The 25675-nt window shown below is 35.0% G+C and overlaps 2 protein-coding genes and 1 pseudogene across 2 annotated transcripts; 2 read left to right on the plus strand and 1 right to left on the minus strand.

Annotated features, from left to right (window-relative positions):
- The first annotated feature begins 2816 nt into the window (after nt 1–2816).
- LOC116121993 (TVP38/TMEM64 family membrane protein slr0305-like) lies at nt 2817–5745 on the plus strand. Its single transcript, XM_031407900.1, has 9 exons — nt 2817–2924; nt 3100–3161; nt 3365–3419; nt 3537–3635; nt 3970–4056; nt 4655–4771; nt 5012–5104; nt 5345–5375; nt 5549–5745. Exons 1-9 carry the CDS (start codon nt 2817–2819, stop codon nt 5743–5745), a joined length of 849 nt encoding a protein of 282 aa, XP_031263760.1.
- A 286-nt stretch (nt 5746–6031) lies between these two features.
- LOC116122031 (transcription factor bHLH7-like) lies at nt 6032–24558 on the minus strand. The gene is made up of 8 exons (XM_031407940.1): nt 24494–24558; nt 8021–8451; nt 7687–7764; nt 7414–7560; nt 7172–7237; nt 6830–6895; nt 6438–6497; nt 6032–6351 (listed from the first exon to the last, which is right to left on the minus strand). The coding sequence occupies exons 2-8, from the start codon at nt 8417–8419 to the stop codon at nt 6184–6186; spliced, it is 984 nt and encodes a 327-aa protein (XP_031263800.1). The 5' UTR covers nt 8420–8451; nt 24494–24558; the 3' UTR covers nt 6032–6183.
- Nucleotides 13884–23380, plus strand: LOC116122032 (annotated as a pseudogene).
- Nucleotides 24559–25675: the final 1117 nt, after the last annotated feature.

Below are 25675 nucleotides of genomic sequence, written 5' to 3' on the forward strand. Positions count from 1 at the left end.
TGTGGCTCGACTAAGCAGGGTTCCATTGGTTATATTTTATAAACTATGGGGATTGAAGTGTTATCTATATTCTTTAGTTTTAAAAATTTGTAAAAATGACATTTAACCCCCCGATATAATTTGTTCTAAAACGCAAAATTAAACCTCCAAATCAGATATCCCAAATCGACAAACCCTAACCCCTAAATTTGTTCTTGCAAATATTGATAATCAAAAATCAAATCAAAATCAACATAATAGTTGTGTTGAGGAAGAAGACGAAGATGAAGATGGAGATGGAGATGAAGATGAAGATGAAGATGAAGATAAAGATGAAGATGAAGATGAAGATGATGGAGATGGAAGTAGTGTAAGTCTGCGTAACTCGTGATGCTCTGCAAGATGAAGATGAGATGGAGACAAAGACGAAGACGAAGATGAAAATGATGGAGATAAAGACGAAGAAAAGGATGAAGATGAAGATGATGGAGATAAAGATATGTAGATGATGAAGATGATGGAGATAAAGATATGCAGATGATGAAGATGATGGAGATAAAGATGCAGATGATGAAGATAAAGTCAAGTCGACTCGAACTCGATCAAGCTCGAGTTTGAGTCCCTTTTCTTCGACTCGACAAACTCGAGCTTGATCTTGTAGCAAAGAAGCAGAGTTCAATAAGTCGAAAACTCGACTCGGCTCATTTATAGCCCTACAGCCGGCCACTACCACTACACTACCACCCAGCCACTGTCGCCACTATCACCATCCAGCCAAATTAATAAAATTTTAGGAAAATCATAGACATCTCATATTCATTCACCAACACCCTCTTCAATCCAAACCCACCCAACCTTCTAAATTTCTTTCAACCCAAACAGTTGGTGGTGAATGAATGCGGTTGAGGCCTTTCTTCAAGTAGTTGGTGGGCAAAGATGTGGGTGGCTTGTAAGAGGCAGATAGGAGATGAGAGGTGGCCGAAAATCACACTACACACACAAAAATCCAATCCACAAAACAAACTCCAAAAACAGTCACCAAATTCACCAAACTTCAATCTCTAAGCAAATCATAATTCACGGCTAAAGATCTAGCATTTTCACTGCCAGATCTGTGGCTGTTTCATGACCACATCTTTGGCTGTGAAACAACCATAGATCTAGTTGTAAAACGACTTTACCGGCTCACAATCGGCTAGATTCGGTCTACCGTGCATCATTCCAGTGACTGTTGATGACGGCCGACGGCGGCAATCTTGGGTGGTTAGGGGGGCTATGGTTAGGTAATTTGGTTAGAGTACAAGGGTAGTTCTATCTTAAAAATCCTAAATATGAGGTTAAAATTGTTCATAAATTTATTGTAAATTGTTTAGATAACAAATGTATTATTATCCTAAAATTTTATTAATAAATGGTAAAATTGTAATAAAATTAAGATTACTAAGTAATCTTAACATACTTAAGAAAATGGAGGTAATCATATTACCTCTTATATTACCAATAGTAAATACTATTGGTTTTAGAAAATTATATGAATCTTATATTACTTGACAATCAGACGTGGTAATCAAATAATAAAAGATGATATTACCTCAGTAATAGAGGATTACCTCCAACCAAACACGGCTTAAGGTGAATCTCAAATCGGCAAATGACGGAGACTAATCACACGTTACCTCTTTTTGGTGAGTGATAACATAATACAATGTCAAGTGTCAACATTCAATAGACTCAACACAATATAATTGAAAATTAACCCTAAACTGAACAAAGCTTGATATAACAGAAGTTATAGAACAGATCCCTCTTACCTCTTACTAATACTTGTCCTAGAGAGAGAGAGAGAGAGAGAGAGAGAGGAAATGAGATATGAGATGATGGCTGACCGAAATTTGGGGTGCAAAGGAAAGCAGATTCGACTATTTGCTAAGTTCTTCGATTTGGGGTTGGGAGTTGTGTCTGTTTTCGCTTAGGACTTAGGGCATTATTTAGGTTTTGGGGCATTTTTACTTATCACATCAGCCTAAAAAGGCTCGGGAGTTTATTCAAGCTCGAAAGCTTGATAAGCTATCAAGCATTATTAGGCTTATGAGCCTATGAGTCAAGTATCACTACGTTTGATACTTGACTTGTCAACCCACCGAATTGTTCGAGCTCGAGTCGATCTCAAGTTTTTCTCAAGCTGAGCCCGAGTCGTTCGAACGACTTGGGCTCGGCTACACCCCTAGACGTGACATTTAATATGACAAAATTTCATTAATTATAAGACGGGTTTTGACTATTACACTGCTACATGTTATAAATATATATTTCAAATGAATTATAAAATATGTGTTGATATATTTGATAGATCTAGACAGCAAAGCCTTGAGATAAAATAACTAGTCAAATCAACGTCTTCCTACCATATTATGATGTTTGTAACAGAAATAGTAGCCTGCCGACATAACTGATTTATGGGCGTTGGGCTGGACCGCCTAACAGATATTGGGCGGGCGTCAGCCTCAACCATCCTTAATGGGCCGTTCTACGGGCCTGGAAGGACTAATATACGCGGGGGACTGTAAGAAGAAACTCAGAGTGGGGCCCTGAAGATCCATAACAGAAACAAAATTAATGGGAATGGCTGATTACGTGGGACCAAATTCACCGAAATGATAGGTGAAGAAGTTACATTACGTCTGAAAATAGTTAGTTAAATTTGTTTGTTTGGTTGCTAAAACTGAAACAAGAAATAGGGACGTGGAGGAGGGATTGAGATTGAGCTGAGGCGAGGGTGCTGTGGCGCGAGCGAGGAACAACCAGCGGAGCTGACTGTGCCCTTTATGGTGGTGGCTATGGCTGTCATCTCATGTACATGGTGGCGCTCCGCCTTCAGAATCGCTCTCTTGCTCCTCCTCCTCGCCGCCATTTGCATTGCCTGCGTTTCCCTCCCCATTGAAAAGGCATATACAATATTTCCTACGCTTCATGTTCTTAATAAATAAGAACAGTTACTAAGAAAAGTAAATTCATGTTTATAAATGAAGCTAATGCTGTTGCTTGTTGATGCTCTATAAGCATGAATTGTTGAAAATTTTATGTTTGGTCTGTGATATTTATTGAAATTTTTTCTTACAGATTCTGAAGGAGTTTTTGTTATGGATTAAGCAAGATCTTGGGCCATGGGGTCCAGTTGTTATGTAAGTTTCTCATGCTCATAATGTATGCATGCAAGATTTATAGATATTAGAAATTAAATCTCAGAAAATATTATTGAATTCTTATTAGAGTCATTACTAATGAAACAATTTTCGATGTTATTTTGAGCTTGAATGTTAGGATTTCTCTTAAGATGAAGAGATTAAGGCTTTATATCTAACTGTTATTTCCTGGAATTTCTCAGGACTGCTGCATACATTCCTCTGGCAATCTTTGCGATTCCTGCTTCAATACTTACTGTAGGCTCAAATTTTTGTTCTTTTATATTTTTTGGGACTGATATTTTTCTTATATTCTATTAGTTCAACCTGCCATCATGTGGTGATATTTTCTTTTCTTGGGGGGGCATTTTACAGCTTGGAGGTGGTTATCTTTATGGACTGCCAATAGGGTTTATCATTGATTCTGTTGGTGGAACCGTAGGTGCAACTGCTGCATTCCTTATTGGTAGAACAGTGAGTTTCTTGAACCTGTGATTGAGTGAGTTATAGTGTGTATGTATGCACATGCGTTCGACTATAAATTGTTAACAATGAGGCAAAGCCCCATCCTTTTAAACCTTAATTAGAGATATTAGAAAGAGAGTATGCATTTTGTTCTGCTTTACTGAGCACTGAGCTTGCTATAACTTAAAATATGTTGAGTAAAGAATGTCAGTTTCTATGCTAAAAGGGAAATGTTGCAACATTTTTTTATGTATTTTTTTGTTATTGTCATTGCTATATGTATGCTTCGGTGTTTATTTTCATATCTACATCTACTTGTATCTTACTTTATACTCTAGTGCAGTTTGGAAGATCATATGTCATCTCCAAGCTAAAGAATTATCCTAAGTTTCAGGCAGTCACTATGGCAATCCAGAATTCTGGTTTTAAGGCAAGAATTCTTTCGATCCTTTCTAAGAAAATAGTATGCAAGAATGTGATATTGATTTGATTGCAAATTTACCTGTTCTTTCATAGTTGCTCTTTTCTTTGTTTTACTAATTCTCAAATTGATCAACATTCATACATTAAGTGACTGATAAAAATTATATTGAACAACCAGCGGTTTTAAAATGTAAAAGACTTGTGATGGTATAAACAGAAGTGGTTGAGAGTTAAACTAATTGGGTATGTGTAACAGAAATTGAACTAGAGAATCTGCATATTCATGGCATAAATCAAATATGTTTTCGGTAAGAAACATATAGCAAGATTCAGGAAAGATGATTAATGGGAAATTAGAATCCGGTAAATTTTTTAGTTCTTTAAGTAGAGACTGCAATGCATATTATCTGATCTTAGAGTTGGTTCCTGTGACTGAAATTATGCTTCAATATTTATAAGCATCCAGATGTAAGTTTTAAATTATAGTTTTGGCATCACACTCTGGTTTTGGTGTTTTCAATCCGAAATTGGAGATTTTTCTTTTGGTTCAACTTCTTTGCTCTGGTTCTAAGCCTTTGTTCTTTTTCTCTTGATTTATCCAACAGATAGTTTTTCTGCTTCGGCTTGTTCCTTTGCTTCCATTTACCATTTTAAATTATCTCCTCTCAGTGACTCCCGTTCATATTGGCAAGTACATGCTGGCTTCTTGGTTGGGAATGATGGTAATACAGCAATCCACTTTCACCATTAGGGATTACTTTATAAGCTTCCAGTTTTATGCTATATTAACTTTGTGCTAATTTAGAAGTAAATGTTTCATTCAGTTACATACTTTGAGCTTTCTTTATTTGATCTCTCATTAAGTTGGTTGTAATATTGATCATTGAAAACTGATCTCCTGATTTCGTTGGTTGTAATATTGATTGTTGAAAACTGATCTCCTGATTTCCTTCTTGCGACAGCCAAGTACATCTGCTTTGGTGTATGTTGGAACAACTTTGAAGGATCTTTCCGATGTCACGCATGGATGGAATGAAATTTCGACCACTCGTTGGGTTAGCTTAGTACCCTCTTACTTTGATTAGTTTTAAAGCTATGAAGATCCTAACAATTTTAACAATAATCTTTCTGAAAATAGTTTAATCCGTAGTGCAAACAAACTGACTGACTAATTGATTTCGGATCGTATAGAAATTTTCTTAGGCTACTGCAGTTGGGTTTCTGATTGCATCTGGGATTACTATCTTCATTGTAACTCTGTTGTTTCATATGCTGCATTTGTGTGTTGAATGCAGGTACTTATGGCACTGGGCCTCATGATATCTGGTGAGTCCTTGTCGACCCTTCATTATATTAGTTCTCTTCATATTTGTGTCTTTAAATCATATTGTTCATAATAAGAATCCCAATGAACAAAATGAACTTGATTTAAATTTTGTAACTAAAACTTAATCAGGTGAATTACTGACATTATTCTTCTTGTTTGTGGTTGGACATAGTGATTCTGATAGTGTATATTACGAAAGTTGCGAAGGCTTCTTTGGACAAAGCACTGGTTGCGAATTCAGAAAAGCATATATTGGTCACAACAATGCTGCCCATTGTGGCAGATCCTCCCTTGGAGCTTCAGAAGCCTCTTGCTATTCAGATAGGCCAAAGGGAAAGGGAAGATGATGAGAAACAAAGGATTGTTTAATTTTGATTCTTTCTTCATTTTTCTCTTAACCGGCCGTTTTCGAAGTGAGTTTTTAGGAATGACAACTACCAAGGAGAAAGCTTACCCTTTTTTTGTCTTCTTTTTTTCCAAAATGTCTAGCCATTTTGCATTCTGTAGCCTCTGTTGTTTTCAACTTTTACTATTTAATTTATTCATTCATTTATTTATCTTTTTTGCCTAGAGAAAGGTTTCCTTTTCACTCTCAAACAATGTGCTACATTCGTCGAAGCATTTAAGTAAAAAACAAAGAGAATCAAATGTTACCGCTTTGCTTCAACCAGTAATTTGCCACGACAAATGGTAAAAAGCCATAGCTTCTAGCCCCGTTTCTGAACATACTTTTAACTAAAGTTGAACACCTAGTGGTAGGAAGATAGTTAACAAAAAGAAAAACCATGAGATAGACTTGCCAAGCATCTAGGAGGCTTGGTTTAAATCTTCAGCCAAAGACATAGGCATCATGTACAGGCCCCTGCTCTCCAACAACTGGCTTGCCGCTGACGGGTTCATCTCCAGCAACTTCCCCATCATCTCTTCAAGAGGTTCATTTGTCATCTGTCCATTGAGAACATAGTGACCAAATCCCTGCAAATCGTCAGCATTAGGGTTTGATTATCAGCTGCACTATGATGATCTTACATAGCTTCTTCTTAGACAGAGATTGTTAATACCTCAAGGAAAACAAAAGGAGATGAAGTTGATTGGCCTCCCAATCTGCTTCGGCTTAATTCCTGCGTGGTTGATTTCACCTTTGAATAAATTACTACGAGAATATAAATACCTCCTCTAATACATCATTGCTACAAGTCAAACATGTTTTCTATATACAATTTTGAAAACTATATCTACGAGAATATAGCAGATATATCAAACATGTTTTCTTTATCAAGTGAGTATAAGTATCAGAAATGAAAAATAAAGTAACATCCACACTAACAATTTTGAATTTCCATACTGCATTATGACTGCAATGTAATGATCACGTACAAAGAGATATAGATACACATTAATACATGCGGGCACATCCCTTGTATTTAATTAAGTCATGACAGGGAACACATACCTTTAACTGTAACTGCAGAAACTTGATATGGTCAATAGTATCTTCCATTACAGTTGCTTGGTTACCCTACAAAATAAATATGTAACCAAATAAATAATTTTATTACATTTCCCGTGAAGAATATTGGCCTTAAATTTAGATTAAACCTCCACACAGTATGGTTAAAGTACTTTGGGATGCCAGGAAGTATACACAAAATGGAAGTACTAGTTTGCCTTTTAGTGGTGCCATCTCTATATTGCCACTAAGATTGTGAAGACACAAAAACCCTGAGTGTACATGTTAAATGGTCGTCTTGAAATGCTTTCTTAAATGCCTTAAATAGATGCACAGACATATTACCTCTACAGAGTTTGGAAGCCGTTCTTGCAGTGCTCGGAGTCTCTCAGCTATTCGTACCCGCCGATCCTGAATTGAGAAACAGAATTTCAGGAAATAAAGCATATCAAAGCAAGACTCTAGTAATGCTGAATCAATCTGAGAAATCCTGTATTCATTTCAAAACAATACAGTAACCCCATTTGTTGGCCTGTTCAGTTCTGTGCTATTAGTACTTCAAGGTGTTGAGAAGATGTTCAGCTTACACGATCAACTGCAGAAGCTCTTTGTCTAGACCCACTGGAACGTCGCTTGGACTGGTGAAAAGATGGCGTTATTGTTACTTTGGGATGAAGTTGAGACACGTTCCAATTATCTTCATTTGGTTCTTGTGTCAATGAACTATGATTCTGCTGCAAGATTTTAGCATCACATGATGAATGATAAAATTCTCAGTGAAATTTTCAACCTTTGATGATTGCTAGAGGCAATATTCTCAAATTCTATTTAGAGATATATAGATGTTAAAGGGAATTAACCTGGGCGAGGATCTGCTGCTGAAAGCTTGTAAACCTGTGTGCTGATTCAACTTCGTTATGCGGATTCTGAAATCTTACCTGTAGTGCACACACAATAAAAGATTTCAACCCTTGTTCTTATTACAAAAAATCATAATCAGATCTTCTGGATATGTTAGCCTCCATTAAGCAAACTATCATATGAAAAGTCAGTTTCAGGAATAGAACTCATATGTTAAGGGTCAAATTATGCTCTCCAATTGTTAGTAAATTCAACAACGATCACAAATTCTTTTAGCACTAACAAAAGATTCATGATATTCATTCTGTTGAACATACAGGCAGGTTACTTTACCTTTAAAGCATCCACGGAAAGGAAAGGATCAGCAGATTCATAATCACAAGATTTTCCTAGATCGTTGAACAATAATTCTCTTTGCATTTCGGAGATGCCATAAACAGACTTTATACTGCAAATAGGTGAAGTAATGGTCTCCAACATATCTGCACCAGTAGCATTCTCAAGAAATGTGGAGTTTTCTGCAAGAGATTCAACATAATTGCGAGGTGCTTTTGGGAAGTGGGTCCAGGATGGCAAAGGCAGAGCATTAGGCTGGTTAATAATCCTTCCAGCTTCCATAAGAGAATGATGATTTGGGTCATCTTCAGATCCATAAGACACACCATTGTCATTTCCACTTATGTTCAGTGACATCAACTGCAGAAGGTTCTCCTGGTCACTTCGTCCTTCCATACTAGCCCAACCAAAAACTTTGCAGCCCTTAGCTATTTAGAAAACAGTAAAACAACAGGAACTACCATGAACAACATAAACAACTAAGAAACACTAACAACAATTTTAGTAATACAAGCAATTTTCTATTCCACAAATAAGAAACAATGATAATAAAGAAATGACCTGCCCCAATTTTAAATCTATTGCCAAAAACAGAGAAGATAGTCTGATATGCAATAGAATAATTTTCCAATCTACTTATAATTAATTTGATCTGAAATTTGATAGTAAAAAAGTATTAGAAGTCAAGAGAAAACATATTCTCTCAGTCATAGCTAAAGTACAACATTGCATAGTGCAACAAGCCAAGCAAGGAAGAGACAGGTGGTGCAAGCATTCATGAGAACGGTAAACATACAACTTCTTGATAGGAATATGAACAGACTTTGCTTAATTAGACACAAACACATCCCACTATCTAACAAATTACAAAATTTTGCAAAGATTTTAAGCAATCATTTATCAATATTTAAGTCTAATAGTTTCTCCCATGTTAAAAGTTGATTTAATCTTGATATTTAATAGATCTGGCGAAAGAAATACAACAGAAATTGAAATACAAAACCATTAACTCTAATACCACGTCAAATAACCACTTGACTCAAAAAATTAAACTATTAACTAAAGCCTAAAAAAATAAAAGAAATGGAACTTCACAGCAAGAAGTACAACCAGTATTGTTCAGACTAATTGATGAACAAAATTTCTATAATATGATACACAACTGATTTTAAATACAATGAAATATACATTCAATTTGTTTTAGATTCTGATCGTGTAATAAAATGAGAACATACATAATAGAGTAACAACATAAAGATGCATGAACACCACAAAAATAAAAAATAAAATAAACAGTTCATAATCATAAAACAAATTAAAAAAACGGATGCAAATTTGAGTGGGAGGTATATACCTCCTACTCAAATTTGTAATTAAAATTCGCAGGAAGGTTTTCAAAATGCTTTACTCATTGTTTCTCATAAATATCTTAATTTTGATCCCCAGCTGCTTAAATTTAACTCCTTGGCACTCTTTAAATGAAAAATGATTAATCAATGAGGAGTTCATTCCAAATTTTCCATCCAGTTTATGATAAGATTTTGTTAACTCTGTACAATCTTAGAAGGTCTAACAAAACTGAAGCTCTCTTAATTCCTATTCTTATATTATTTTTTACTTTAGAGTAGCTAAATAAGCCTGCCATTTAGATAAGACCATCTTCAAACATGAGAAAGGAAAAGAGATCAAATAAGATTAAGAAAACTTCTAGTCTTAAAATCACTCAGCACTTTCTAATCATTGGCAAATCATGATCCATTCTCTGAATTTTCACATATATAATCTTTAGCCGTAGAAAACACACATATATATGCTCATGTCTTAAGTATCTTTCAGGTAGCTCCTGCTTCGTGACACCCATTGCCTGAACCACAAAACACACCCTAATTGCACAAGCAAAACAAGAAAGAAAAACAGATCAAATAAGATTAAGGACATGTCTAGTCTTAAAGTCACTCAGCACTATCTAACCATTGGCAAATCATGGTTCATTCTCCGAATTGTTATATTGTTATACCTATAAGTAATCATTATCAAAAGGAAATAAACGAAACCAAGATCACAATGTTCACAAGTGAAGTGCCTAATGCTTTACTCCACATGTAACGCTAAGATTGAAGAATCATAATAAATTACATGAAGCCTTTGTGACAGCCGTTGCCTCTGTTTGCCTCAGAAAAGCCAGGGCCAACCCCTAATGTTCAATAATTTCCAGCACAATCAAGCAATCAAGCAAATGGGTAACTCGCAAATTCAACTTCTTCAAAGTTCAATAATTTCTAACATAATCTACACAACCAAATTAATGACATTCCAAAACTCAACTTCAAAAAAGTTCAATCATTTCAAACACAACAATCTGCACAGTCATATATATGAGTATATCAAAACTCAAATTTCTTACCTAGTTCAACCATTTCTAACAAAATTCAAGCAAATCACTATACCCCAAAACTGAAAACTTCACTACACTCACCTTCATAACTAAGAAGCTTAAAAGTGAACTACCTTTTACCCTTAATTTAACTCTTAAGAAGAAGAGAGTCAATCTGGATAGCAGTCAATTTGGTTTCCAAAAATGTACTAAAAAAGTGGAATAAACAAATAAAATATGAACTACCTTTTACCCCAAAATTGTTTCTTTTTCTTGGAAACCATAAATTTTATAAAGGAAAGACTAATGACATGGTAAAACTCCTTAAATATCTGTAAAGATATGTATTCACAGCAAAGCTTCATCGTAACTTTTTTTTAAACAGTTGGGACACTTGCAGAAGTGAGCCAGAGAGCAAGAGCAAAATTTCAGAAATTCTTAAAGCACATTAAATTATTTTCCACACACAACTATGAGATACTATGTGTATAACACAAATCTTAAGGTCTGACCTAATGCTTCCCCACATAGCACCAATACCAAACTACAAGAATAAACTCACTTCCTTTTGAAACATATCCTAGATGAAGAGGAACAATATTACGCTATACAGACCATACACTTCTATACTGTAAATATGCATTCCTCAAGAAGCAGACTGATGTGTTAACATATGGTGAATTGAAGTGATATGTTCTATAATTCAGTTTACTGGCAGAAAAAGCACACAAATATTTCAGAAATGCCAAGTTATCAAATCATTAAGACCTGAATTTCCAGAAAGTGATCTTCAATTTATGGCCATCAGAGACTTCAAATGCATGATTCCCTGCATTAGGTACAAAAGCACAAGATACTTTCATCAGGAAATCTCCGCAAGGCGCAACGCGCAAGGCATATATAAAATCAGTCAAACAACCAACCAGAAATAAGAGATTTTTGTCAACATCTGACTTCTTTATTTCAAGTATTCCCTCAAATTACACATGCAAAGAAGTTTTAAAATGTCAAAATTAATGCAATAAATTAAACAAATACTCTGACCAAGTTTTTGATTTAATGCAAAAATTAATGTCAAAATTAATGTTAATGATAAGTTACTTTGTAATCCTAAGTCCCCAGTAAAAGTGCTTTGTTTAACCAAGAAACAACATCCAATCATCGTTTTTAAATTTTCCGGGCCACAATTGATGTATAGAATATCTATCACCATGTGTGAACAACAAACACCTTCAAAGAGAAATACACCATTACAAACTCATCATGCTGTACACACAATCGCCAGTTCGACACATCTTTCATATTACACATCTACCACTAATTTTCATAACATCTTTCTCAATTAGCTTCCATGTCGCTGCCATCTTCCTCAGATAAATATTCTCTCAAACTTAGTACCATAATATTAGCCTATATAATCTATCCAACAATTAATAATAAAATAACAGAGTATTGAAGACAATATGATGATATGGAAGATTTAGATCCCTAACTTATTGGTCCATTTAACTTAACGTGGAGGATTAGTGAATGGGCTTAGAGGTGAAGGAAGACAATGGGGGTGGACCCAAGCATAAATCTTGTAGAGGCTGAGGACAAACAGGAATTAGAAAGAGAGTCGCGATTTTTCTCTCAGACCTACTTAGCGTTAGCACGCCCCAATAACATTAAAATAACAGTTTGTCAGAGAAGTACAAGAAATCAACGAAGATTACATACAAGATCCCGACTGGCATGCGATAAAATGAAACATACTCATGAAAATAGGTTGGGTTTACTTACATTTGTGAAGTTCAAAACACGGACTGGAATCAGACGAGAAGATGGGGGAAGAGTGGACTATTGAAGAAGAAGATTGAATGAATGAACGAAGCCAAGAAGGAGAATGGACTGGGGTAGTGAGTGACTGAGTGGAGAGCGAAGATGCGCGGAAATGAATGGGGAAATTGGGGATTGGGATTGGAAACTAGTGATGAAGAAGGCAAGTTTTAGGATTAGATTTTTAGGGTTTAGTGTGGTTTACTGGAGAAGAGAAGGAGGAAATGGTTGCTTCGCCTTCGCCACCTTTGTTGTTAGCTATGACTGGTACGTACATTCTTGCTTTGCAGTATATTGCATAGCTGTATTGTCTGTGGGTAATGAAAAACCTAATTTGCCCCTAAAGTTGCCGTGAATTACGTGTTGGATAAGGCAATTTTTTTTTTTTTTTTTTAATTTGAAGAAATTAAAAGAATTCAACTCGTTTTGAGAGAAATTTTTGAATGTGATACGATGGAGCACAAGAAAAGTTGTAACAAAATCAAAACAATCCATTTAGTTTATATTATTCTAAAAAAGAATTATTATAACTATCTTGGGTAGTCGAATAATCGATAAAGACTCTTGGATGCATACTTAGAGGTTCTGAATTCAAATCTTTCTTTAATTGTTAATAAGGGTAAATACTAGAGTTTTTATTCGATTAATAGTTTTAAAGTTCTAAGAAATTATAAGTTGGACTGGATACCCCCGATCATAAAAATAGAATAAAATTATTGTATTATTAATAAATAAGAGTTACTTATGGACAGAATGTTTCGAATTTAATTAAGACAATTTTTGGTTTTTAATATTTTATAATCACTAATATAAAAAAAAAAGTTTGAAGATAGTTATTATGTTTCCCCTTGCATTTCCAATATCTTGGATTATTGAATCAGGAATGAAAATTATGTATAATTAGAGATGAGGAAAAGATAATAATACACTTATCTAAAAAATAATTTACCAAAATAGATTAATTTTTCTTTTTCTTTTTAAAATTAAAAATTTAGAATGATTTTTTATTCTTTTTTGATGCTGAGACCTGGAAATCTTAGCTGTCCATGCGGACGAGGTCCCCCTCAGTTATTCATACATACGGTCCCTCAAGCACCAACAAAAATTTGAGCTTTCACAGGTTGCACCTTGGGACAACAGAACCAGGTCTTTGGTTAAAGTCAAAGGGCATTTAAAATCCAAATGTACAATGATAGAAAGCACATTTTTAATATGCGGAGAAGCTGAAGATTTGGTTTCAGACAAGTAACCACGGATTAGCAAGAAGCATCGCAAACTCGCATATTCTCCCTGTTTCTTTTCCCTTCAGTTCTCTTCATTTAACGCCGTGTTGGCTCACCTCCTTTACATATTTCCCGCTCTGCTTGTTCGCCTTCACCTCTTCAAATCTCATTAATCAAACCCAAACTACGAGTTCAGATCTGTCATCAATCAACAATCATGGCGTCGCCGGATGTTTGCAGAGAGAAGAAGCTCCTTATCGTCTCCTCTTCTTGATCCTAAGAAAGGTTTCTTCGGTTATAATTTTTAATACCGGATTAAATTTTTTGATAATTTCTCAATTTTTATTTGTATGAGTTCATCGCCTTGTAAAAATGTTGAATTTGGTATTTTTTTTTTTTTTTTAGCAGGAGAGAGTACGAAGTCGCGGTGGAATTATGAAAGAAGATTGAATTTTTAGAGAGCTTAACTGGAAAAGTAATTATTTTTCTATTCTTGTAGTGTTTTGTAAGAGAACACAACTTAGAGTGACGATTTTTGTTATTTTATGGATTAAAGTTGAACTTGAAATCAAATTGAATGAACTGATCAACTGTGTGACAAAGGCTTAATTCTTGTACTTTAGTTCTGGCTACATGCTGAAAATGGAAAATTCTGTAATGGGATTTGTGCAATCTGTATGACTTTATGTTTGGTCCTCATGTTTTGAGCAGTCCTGGTTTATTTTGATGGGTTTGAAATATGTAAATCACACTTTAATTTTTTTGGGATTTGTTGTTGCTGCATATTTTCGTGGCGTTATTGCTGCAAAATTTTGACTACATGTTTTGAGGTGGGGGTAAATTGATTGAATGTTTTAGGCGGTCCAGAGTCCCCTACATAGAAAAACTTGTTTCATTTTATGGCTGCTAAAGCTTCATCCAACTATCACATCCAAGGAATTTACTGCATTGGATGTCTAACTATTGCCATTTATATCCAATTGTGGTGCAGATAGGAGTCTTTTTGGTACTATGAAATGCTGTGTTACTTTTCCAAAGGAATTATATTAACTTCCTCAAAATATGAACTATATATAGCAGAAAAGAATTTTTGAGTTGCACTAAGAAGGGGGTATGGGTGGAAGATGGAGGACAATTTGAAGAGAGAAATCAATCCTTGCATTATTGAATTGACAGCAGTGTTGGCCAAAGTCATTTCAGTGAAAAATTTGAGGGGTTTGAGTTTATTCTGGAGCTAATATCCACACTGCAGGTCAGCAATCGACGGTCTCGAAGATGGTTAATGATCGTTTGTTGATGGAACTTGTTCCTCGCTTAGATGCAGAGGAAATTAGAGGCGTGTTGCTCCCCCACGGGGTAATATATGCCTTAATTTCCCATCTACTCATACAATAATTATCTTTCCTTTCGATTTATGTGGTGTGGATGCACACATAATAATCTGTAAAGTTCTCGTGGCAATCATTTAGATTTAAAGCCCTAAACGAATAACCAGTTGCTTAGCCAGATGTAATTTTGTCCCTGTATTTTGACGCACATTGCTGTCTATCATTTGCAGACATGTGAATGCAAGAGATTTAAATACTAGCCGTTTTCTGAATTTCTTGCATACTGCCCTAAGTTTTGTTTCTGCATCAGTTATCATTCTGTAGCTGAGACATGTCCGATCTTACCCAATACATGTTACAAGTGGAGTTGGATTAGATCTTATTGGTACAGAAGGTGCTTAACGTCTTGTATATTATGTTTTTTATCATACGTGTTTTTACTCTCCTATTATTCCTGCTATAGGTCACTGCATTTTGTTATCATATGTAGTACTCTTTGTGGTGTTACTTCTTAAGGTAAGCTATTTCAACACTGATTTTGGTAATTTTACAGTGATGAAGTGCCACCATCAGCTTTTTCTATGACCAATTGTGGAGAGTGGACAAATCAGGAATATAGACATGGACAAAGAGTATTTATGTTTTCTTAATCATAAAATTCTGTCCCAAAATTTTAATTCTGTATAGTTGACAAGAAGGATGTTACCAATGCATGCATTCAACCACCAAACGTTGGTGTTATTTGATGTGTAATCTGGCCAAATGCTCCAACCCTTGCCATTTTTCTTTGTGGTAGGAATATTATTACCACTCTGAATAGCTCATCTCTAAAGAGGAAAGGTCATGTCAATGCTGGAGAAGATAGCTGTTTTAATGCATGGCATCGAGTTGATTGTCGAACAAGAGAGGCACTTCGCCGTAGCTTTCTTTCAGAACTGATTGAGGGCTATGAGGTATGAATTCCTTGCCTTTGTGCTTCTCCTGTTTGTTTTAAATCATTTGGTTTCATTAAGAAATGTTATTCAATTATGATTTAACTGTATCAATGATTTCTCTGATCTTAATATCCCTCAAGGTTCTCTTCTTCTCATTTAGTGGCCAACCAAGTTGATATCCGTTCTCCTTTTATATTTTATAATCCAGAGTTGTTAACTTTTGTTGTTATTAGTAGTTGAAATTTCTTTTGCTTACAGGATTGCATACGGGCCTTCATTAAGGAGAGTGGAGATGGAGATGTGCTTGTGCTAAAGGTTCAAGATTCTTTCATAGGTGTTACTGCATGGTGTCTGTGAGGTAATTTGTCCCCCTAATATGATCTCAGTTTAAATGCTTCACTTCATGCCAAATGTGGAGTTACGCAATCAGCTTCCTTTAGAATTGATGAATTAATCCTTTCTTGACACCTTGATGTGTTTTGCACAATGAAAAGTTTCATGAAGAAATCACTATCTATGCTGAAGATACTATAGCTGTCTCAACATGTAGAAATTCTTGTTTGAACAGTTCTACATTTGGTCTCAATAACAGTTACAGAATCGAAGGATTCGGAGTCAATGAAGATGACAAAGATAAAAAAGAAGAAAAGGGTTTCGCCCGAGCTCCAAACATTACCCTGTCCCTTTTCTGAAAATGTCCAAGGAAGAATCTGGTAAAAGTTTCGTAGCCAGGATTTCCTATTCATGATGGATATAAATAAGGTTGTGTATAATAATATGATTAATGTGAAACTTCATGCATCTTGATGAAGCAATTTGATTTCCCTGCTCAATATTACTGTAAACTAGTTCATTGACTGGTAGCTTTAAAAAACTGGTTCTATGTAGTCACCAAGTCAACACAAGATTAGTGTATATCAAGGGCATAGCCTGTTCTTTATGCTGTGTGGAAGCTGTTCTTTTTTACTGGATAAGTTGATTGTGACATTCTTTATTTCCTCTAATCCGGCAAATTCGCAAGCATTACTGACATGAAAGGTTCAAGGGATTCAATCATTTATGCAGAATTTGAAGGCAAGCAAGCATCATTACCTATTATTGGGTCAAAAAACCAAAATTGTATCACCAAGGACACTGCATACTTGTAGCTTAATAATAAGCATATTTGACATGATACTAGATAAGGAAAGGAAAACTCAAAATTTTAACATGAATTTGTTAGATTTAATATTAATATATTAACTGACCAAGGTTGGTATTGTTGATCTAATTCCACGAGTGATATATTAAGAGTAAACAACTTTTTCCACCGGAGGGTTTGCCTTAATGATATTTTTTATCCAAAGGTTTAAAATATCTTTTCATCCAAAGTAATATTATGTTACTACCCGAAACCAATTTTGGCGGTTAAATCTCTCTGTTATTATCATTTGAACATTCAATCTTCTTTACAAAACTCATTTCACTCCGACACTGATTTCTCGTAATTGTAGTCATCGCAAAACTAGGTTTCTTGTTCTTAGGTAATTTCTGATATTCTGACGGCTAATATTCAATCAGTCACTATCATTCGATTACTAGTCCATCTATAACACCCCTCTTACCGTGGCGCCGAAACTCGTTGAACGCTGACGAGAAAGTGAAGTGTATTTTGAGTATTAATAAAATATAAACTTTAGGTGGGAAAGTGTTATTGAAATATTTTGGGTGAGATATCATTGAGGCAAACCTTGGTTGGAAATTGTTCGTTTACTCAATATATAACTGAATAATATGGTATACATGTGATATTTTATTTTCTTTAATATATATTCAATATACAATGGTTAAATTTCTAATAGAATGATTTCTTAATTAACCGCCACCGTTGAATGACTCTAATCGTAGTTCTGACCATTTGATGGTTGAAGGTTAGTGATAGGAGACAATGTTTGTTGTATAACGTGGAGTAGGTGTGGTTGTACTTGGGAAGAAAGCAAAAAACTCCTACTTGGAATCTTATGCAATAAAATAAGACTTCGTTTCTTATTTAAAGCCTGCGCGTGGCTCTTCAATTCCCTTCATAGTTCACACTCACACTCAGTACCTTTACTCTGCCCAAAACCAGCTCATAATGGCCAAGAAACTCGTCCAATACTCAGTGGTAATCCCTTCTCTCTTCCATTTCTCATCACTTACACCAAAGCACCAGCTTTCTACATTGATTTTATTCTTTCTGCTCTGGTTGTATCTCTCTATCCGCAGGTGGATGCATTCACAGATTCACCCTCAAGGGCAACCAGCTGCGGTTTGTTGTTAGATGAAGACCGGGACGAGGTCGGTTACAATCCGTAGCTCTCGAGTTCAAATTCTGAAACCGGTTACTTAACTCGCCCTCACTCACTCGAGCCTGACTCTCCTCCCCGGTTTCGACCAGATGGTACCCTGTTGCTGAGGTCCGTTTCTTTCTCAGCAACATAATTTTGCTGTTAAATTTACATAAAAAGTAATTTTAAACACAATTAATTCTTACCCTTCTTTTTGCAGGTCAAACTTTGGGTCATGCAACGTTAGCAGCTGCACACTCTCTCTTTCGAGAGGCTTGGTGAAATCTAACGCGATTGAATTTGAAACACTTTCTGGAATTTGACTGCCAAAAAGGTTCCGGATTTGGAGGCAACCAGTGTCTCTAACGGTGAAGCACAAGAGTGCTATTTATTGAATGAATTTTCCTACTGTTCCAACTACCGACTCAATTCTGCTGAGGTTTCTTCAATTATAAGGCCTTGAATGTTTCTACAATTATTGATATGAAGATAACAACTACATCAGAAGACATCTTTGTAATCCTTCTTGACCCTTCACCTCTGATTTTTTTCTTCATTCTTCATCTATTTTAGTAATTGGTGAAATTATTAGGTGGTACTTCCATCAGCAAAATCTGTGTGGAATTACAGCCACAGTTGAGGACATACAGAATGTCCTGGAAAAGGCATAATAGTTTCAGGGCAAGCGCCATCAGAATCCGGATTTGATTTTTTATAGCAGATTTTCTGCCCAAAATTGGCATCAATGAGGTAATATCTGTTGGTATTTTGTATTAGGGACTATTTGAATGAATAATTTTATATCATATGACTTCCATTGCCATAGAAAATAAACATCACTACTTTTTGAGCTTGGACTTCTACCAAAATGTTAAATCTTGACATAGTTATCTAATATAACTCAAAATCTGATTTCTGTTAGAAGTCTGAAAATCTATTTATGCCACTGCTAAGATGAACATATTCGCTTACTTCACCAATGCAAAAGAATGTTTTCACACAGTCACACCTTGGCTAACCATTCTAGTCTGAACCCAAATCTAGTTTTGTTCGCACGACATTTCCCAGATTTGGAAATGTGGTAACTAAGATGAAACAATTATCTAGATCAACTCTCTATAGATTGAAATAAACCTAATGAAGACTTACGTTTTGTTCTTGTTTGTATGGATCCTGTTTGTGGAAGTGCACATTGTGCTTTGGCACCTATTGGAGTCGAAAGCTGGGGAAGAAAGATTTTGTGGCATATGCAGTATGATCTCTCCCTCTTTTAATTATCAACAAACATATATTCATTGTAACATAAATGATTGTTACATACTGATCTGTATTTTTCATGACTCTGCAGGCATGCCTAGAAGTGGAGTCTTGACAATACATTTAGACGAGCAGAATCAGAGAGTGCGCTTCGAGGGAAAGCTGTAACTGTGATGGAGGCTCTCTGTTAGTTTAGATTTAAAAAACTTCTGTAATGGCATGTATCAAATTCAATAAGTGAAAAACATTTCTGGAATAATACTCTGGAGTTTCAATTGAAGAGATTGAAACTCCATTCTTCATCTTGTTTGATACCTTGTGCAAGACATTGTTTATATGAATTTCACATCATTTGGCACCAGTCTATCACTTTAAATTGTGGTCATCTGGTTGGTTGTGAAATTCTTCTCTTGGTGGAAACTTAAGACTGCTCATCACATTGACACCAGAAATGCCATGGCCTACTTGCTCATTGAAATTCCAGTTTCAATGAGGTTATAACAAGAAGAAATAGAGGCCAAAACCAAACTTAAGTAAGAAAAGCTTAACTGAAAATGAGTAATCAAAAGTCATTTAAGTTAGCACCAACGACTCGATCTCCTCTCCCCAATAAATTCAAAAACGAAAAAGTTTCACAACAATCATCATTAAAAAGACTAAAGGAAACAACTAAGCAGGTGGGTGTTTACAATTTCTTAGCTCTTTCTCTCTTTATCTTATTGTTGTAACCTTATTGAAAGGAAGTGATACTTAAACTCATACGCCAGTGTAAAAACTTTTGCTCCATGGCCTCTCTAGATTAGGATTCACACTATGAGGATTTTAGTTCCTTGACATGGGAAATTCTGATTTAATCATATTAGTTAAGCTTTCTTACTTGAATTTTGGTTCTGGTCGTGTGGAAGTTTTGCTCAATGGCCAATTTACGATATCTCGACTAATCATTTACGCCCAATGGGGAAATCGAACCTAAATAACTGAGATATCCTAACCAACTTGACTAATCCCTCAAGGGAAACTATCCCATGGCAATCCACCGCCATGGCCCTTCAAGTAAATCATGACAAAGATAATAGCATTGTAGCCTCCTTGGTTCGCCCTTACCGTTGGTTACCCAAGATTTTCTTTTATTTAAAAAAAAAAAAAAAAAAAAAAATCTGTACTGAAGATAGAGTTAGAGACTAAAGATCGAATTGTATGGAGCTAGAAATTGTGGGGAGGAGATGGAAGATATTGTTAATTGTATCTTTTTGTTTACCAGGGTTTTGATCCTGGTTAATGGAAGATAGAAAATTTGATAGAACATATATGTAAAAATATGTTGTACTAAAGATATTTGTACAAATTTGTGTTAAAAGATTTGCTTTAAAATTTTTATTATTTGATATTAATTTTCGATTAATTATTTATAAGGGTAAGATGGCATTTCAAGAGTCAAAGTGATCGGTGATTTGAGTAAAAAACTGGGGAAGAATGACTCAAAAATAATTCAAAATTTTTACGTAATTAATTGTTTAATGCTTATTGATTAGATTATATAATTTAACTTTACCATGCAAGTAGGCATGATCACCAGAAGTGAGGTTTTTAGATGAGGGGAATCAGAGGGTTTGCTGCAAGGAAAAGCTGTAGCGGTGATGGGAAGGCTCTCTGTAGTTTAGATTTGTCATCAACCTGGGCTAGGCTAAAAATTCTCTCTCAACAGTTCCATGAAATTGTGTCCTAAAAATATATTAGATGGGTTGTGTTAAAACGGTTTCGTATCACGTTCATATATGTCAAATCTTCATTAAACGTAACTCGTTAGCTTACGTGTCTAAATATCAAAGTAGAACACAAAACTTTATTTAATGTGTTAGTCAATTTTACGAGGTCTGGTTATGTTTACATAGTTTTATAAAGTCATACAAAAAATTCCACTTTCATGGAAAAATTACAGTCATTCAATGCATCCGATGATGCAACAAAAATGGGGTGTTCAATGCAAGTTAAAGCTTTCATGGCAATCATTTAGATTTAAAGCCTATAAACGAATAACTCAGGAATATAGACATGGACAAAGAGGTATTATGTTTCTCTAATCATAAAATTCTGTCCCAAAATTTTAAATTCTGTATAGTTGACAAGAAAGGATGTTGCCAATGGCATGCATTCACTCACACCAAACGTTAGTGTTATTGATGTGTAATCTGGCCAAATGCTCCACCCTGCCATTTTTCTTGTGGTAGTAATTATTATACCACTTGATAGCTCATCTCCAAGAGGAGGGTCAGTCAATGCTGAGAAGATAGCTGTTTTAAATGCATGCATCGAGTTGATTGTCGAACAAGGAGGCACTTCGCCGTAGCTTTCTTTCAGAACTGATTGAGGGCTATGAGTATGAATATCCTTGCCTTGTGCTTATTTGGTTTCATTAAGAAATGTATTCAATTATGATTTAACTGTATCAATGATTTCTCTGATCTAATATCCCTCAAGTTTCTCTTCTTTCTCATTTTTAGTGCCAACCAAGTTGACATCCGTTCCCTTTTATAATTTTATAATCCAGAGTTGTTAACTTTTGTTGTTATTAGTAGTTGAAATTTCTTTTTGCTTACAGGATTGCATACGGGCCTTATAACGAGAGTGGAGATGGAGATGTGGCTTGTGCTGAAGGTTCAAATTATTTGATAGGTTGTTGCTGCATGTGTCTGTGAAGTAATTTGTCCCCCCGTATATGATCGAGTAACACTACGGACACCGAATTTTATACCGAATTATGGACTGAAGGATATGGCAACCAGTTAGACGCGACCACGCTGGAGTTTTTCGTGAATGAACGGCCGTCCAACATTTATGAATGTCCACCATATTAATGGACTCTCATTCATATTATATGGACGAGTGTCTATTTAAATGGATGCCTGTCCCAAAAAATTTAAAGAAAAATATAGATGCCCGTCATCTTATTAGGATGGATGTCTATTTCTAAGACGGGTGTCCATATAAGATAGACGCCCATCAAAAATTTTATTTCAGTGGACAGATGTCCTTTTAGATGGACGTCTGTCCATGTTTAATAAGATGAATATTCGTTTTTAAAGTGTACAATTTTTAGATAAAATAAAAGAAAAAGAAAGTTGATTTTTAAGTAAAAGTATGGACGCGCAGTTAGAATGTCTAAGCCTTCATCTAAAAAAATTTGAAAAATTAAAAAAATATTATATATTTTGAGAATGGACTGGCATCCACTCATTTGGATGGCCATGGCGGCTAATTTGGATGGCCATCCAATGAGTGAACGCAATTCCATTCTAAAATATTATTATTTAATTTTTCAAAAAAAATTTTCATTTAAAAACAATGCAAAGGAGAGAGAAATAAAACTTATTCGGGAAGCCTAAATTTTTAAACATTTTAATTGAAAATTTAAAAGAATTTTTTTTTATTAAACTAAAGTTGTTAATATTGAAAGATGGACAATCATCCTCATAAGAGGTGGACGTTATAAACAATTTTAGAATAATTTTTTTAGTTAAACTATGAACGGATCATTCTAAGTGGACAACCGTCCATATAATAGGATAGGAGTCATTTCAAATGAACGGTCGGCAATAACAATAGACGACCATCATTCGCAAAATATTTGTTACATGATACAGGGTCGTCTGATTCGTGGACACGTGTTTATTGTAAAATTCAGTGAAAGTCGTCGGTGTCTGTAGAATTTTTATGATCTTAGTTTAAATGATTCAATTTCAGTGTAAAGCGTCGGTGTCTGTTAGCATTTTATGATCTTAGTTTAATGATTCACTTCATGCCAAATGTGGAGTTACGCAATCAGTTCCTTTAAATTGATGAATAATCCTTCTTGACACTTGATTGCGTTTTGCACACTGAACAATAGTTTTTCATGAAGAAACACATTCCCTATGCTGAAGATCATATAGCTGTCTAACATGTAGAAATTCTTGTTTTGAACAGTTCTACAATTTGGTCTCAATAACAGTTACAGAATCAAAGGATTCGGAATCAATGAAGATGACAAATATAAAAAAGAAGAAAAGGGTTTCGCCCGAGCTCCCAAACATTACCCTGTCCCGTTTTCTGAAAATGTCCCAGGAAGGAATCTGGTAAAAGTTTCGCTAGCCAGGGTTCTCTCCTATTCATGATTGATATAAATAAGGTTGTGTATAGTAATATGATTTAAAAATACCGTTTTTTCATTCAAAATTAATATTATGTTATTACCCAAAGCCTATTCGGACGGCTAAAATTCTTTATGTTATCACCATTTGAATCTCCAATCTTCTCTCTATAAAACTTCTCTTACTTCGACACCTGATTTCTCGTCGATTGCTAGTCACTGTAAAACTAATGTTTCTTATTTTTAGCTGATTTCTGACTAATTCTAACGGCTAATATTCAATCAGTCACCATCATTCGATCTATTAGCCTCCACTCTACAACACTCCTCTCACCGTAGCACCTGGTAACTCGTCAAACACTGACTGAGAAAGTGAAGTGTATTTTGAGTATTAATAGAATATAACTTCGGGTGAGAAAGTGATATTTTGAATTTTTTTTGGTGAGAAAGTATCATTAAGGCAAACCTTAGGTGGGAAAAAGTCGTTTACTCAATATATTAACTAAATTTTTTTTAATTATTTTGAGTAGTATTTTTGAAATATTATTAGTACGTAGAGTTAGGTGATTATTACGAGGTAGAATTTAAAAATTAAATTAGTAAACCTCCGGGTTTGCTAATTTAATTTAACACCCTAATATAAAAAAATTATAAAATAATAAAAACACCCCTACCATACACAGCTGTCAAATTCTGACTATCACCGTTGAAATCTGGTATTATGACGCATGACAAGTTGTATTTAATCAGTCGTACATCGAGATAACCTTTTTTAGCAAATCTATCTTGGATTTGACCATGTTTAATCATCAGCAACGGCTAAAGATATGGCCGTCCATTGATGATCAACGAGAGCCATGTCTTGTTTGTATAATTACTTAATTAGTGGAGTAGGTGGGTTGTACTTGGGAAGAAAGCAAATAACTCCTACGTGGAATCTTATGCAATAAAATAAGACTTCGTTTCTTGTTTAAACTTTAAAGCCTGGCCGTGGCTCTTCACTTCCCTTCATACTCCACAACTCAGTACCTTNATGATTCAGTTTACTGGCAGAAAAAGCACACAAATATTTCAGAAATGCCAAGTTATCAAATCATTAAGACCTGAATTTCCAGAAGTGATCTTCAATTTATGGCCCTCAGAGACTTCAAATACATGATTTCCCTGCATTAGGTACAAAAAGCACAAGATACTTTCATCAGGAAATCTCCGCAAGGCGCAACTGCGCAAGGCATATATAAAATCAGTCAAACAACCAACCAGACACATAAGAGATTTTTGTCAACATCTGACTTCTTTATTTCAAGTATTCCCTCAAATTTACACATGTCAAAGAAGTTTTAAAATGTCAAAATTAATGCAATAAATTAAACAAATACTCTGACCAAGTTTTTGATTTAATGCAATAAATTAATGTCAAAATTAATGTTAATGATAAGTTACTTTTGTTAATCCTAAGTCCCCAGTAAAAGTGCTTTGTTTAACCAAGAAAAACAATCATCAATCATCGTTTTTAAATTTTCCGGGCCACAATTGATGTTACAGAATATCTATCACCATGTATGAAGAACAAACACCTTCAAAGAGAAATAAACCATTACAAACTCATCATGCTACTACGCACAATCGCCAGTTCGACACATCTTTCATATTACACATCTACCACTACAATTTTCATAACATCTTTCTCAATTAAGCTTCCATGTGCCTGCCCCATCTCTCCTCAGATAAAATATTCTCTCAAACTTAGTACCATTAATATTCAGCCTATATAATCTACTCCCAACAAATTAAATAATAAATAACAGAGTATTGAAGACAAATATGATGATTATGGAAGATTTAGATTCCTAACTTATTGGTCCATTTAACTTTAACGTGGAGGATTTTAGTGAATGGGCTTTAGAGGTGAAGGAAGACAATGGAGGTGTACCCAATGCATAAATTCTTGTAGAGGCTGAGGACAAACAGGAATTAGAAAGAGAGTCGCGATTTTTCTCTCCCAGACCTACTTAGCAGTTAGCACGTCCCCAATAAACATTAAAATAACAGTTTGTCATGAGAAGTACAAGAAATCAACGAAGATTACATACAAGATCCCGACTGGCATGCGATAAAATGAAACATACTCATGAAAATAGGTTGGGTTTACTTACATTTGTGAAGTTCAAAACACGGACTGGAATCAGACGAGAAGATGGTGGAGAAGAGTGGACTATTGAAGAAGAAGATTGAATGAATGAACGAAGCCAAGAAGGAGAATGGACTGGGGTAGTGAGTGACTG

The sequence above is a fragment of the Pistacia vera genome, unplaced genomic scaffold (assembly GCF_008641045.1).
Source record: "Pistacia vera cultivar Batoury unplaced genomic scaffold, PisVer_v2 Contig130, whole genome shotgun sequence".
NCBI classification, from domain to species: Eukaryota; Viridiplantae; Streptophyta; class Magnoliopsida; order Sapindales; family Anacardiaceae; genus Pistacia; species Pistacia vera.

Coding starts and splice junctions, on each gene's coding strand:
- LOC116121993 (XM_031407900.1), top strand. CDS start 2,817: ATGGCTGTCATCTCATGTACATGGTGGCGCTCCGCCTTCAGAATCGCT. Junction 3,162..3,364: donor CCATGGGGTCCAGTTGTTAT/GTAAGTTTCTCA, acceptor GGAATTTCTCAG/GACTGCTGCATACATTCCTC. Junction 3,636..3,969: donor CATTCCTTATTGGTAGAACA/GTGAGTTTCTTG, acceptor ACTCTAGTGCAG/TTTGGAAGATCATATGTCAT.
- LOC116122031 (XM_031407940.1), bottom strand. CDS start 8,419: ATGGAAGGACGAAGTGACCAGGAGAACCTTCTGCAGTTGATGTCACTG. Junction 7,765..8,020: donor TTTCCGTGGATGCTTTAAAG/GTAAAGTAACCT, acceptor TGTGCACTACAG/GTAAGATTTCAGAATCCGCA. Junction 7,238..7,413: donor GAGCTTCTGCAGTTGATCGT/GTAAGCTGAACA, acceptor TTCTCAATTCAG/GATCGGCGGGTACGAATAGC.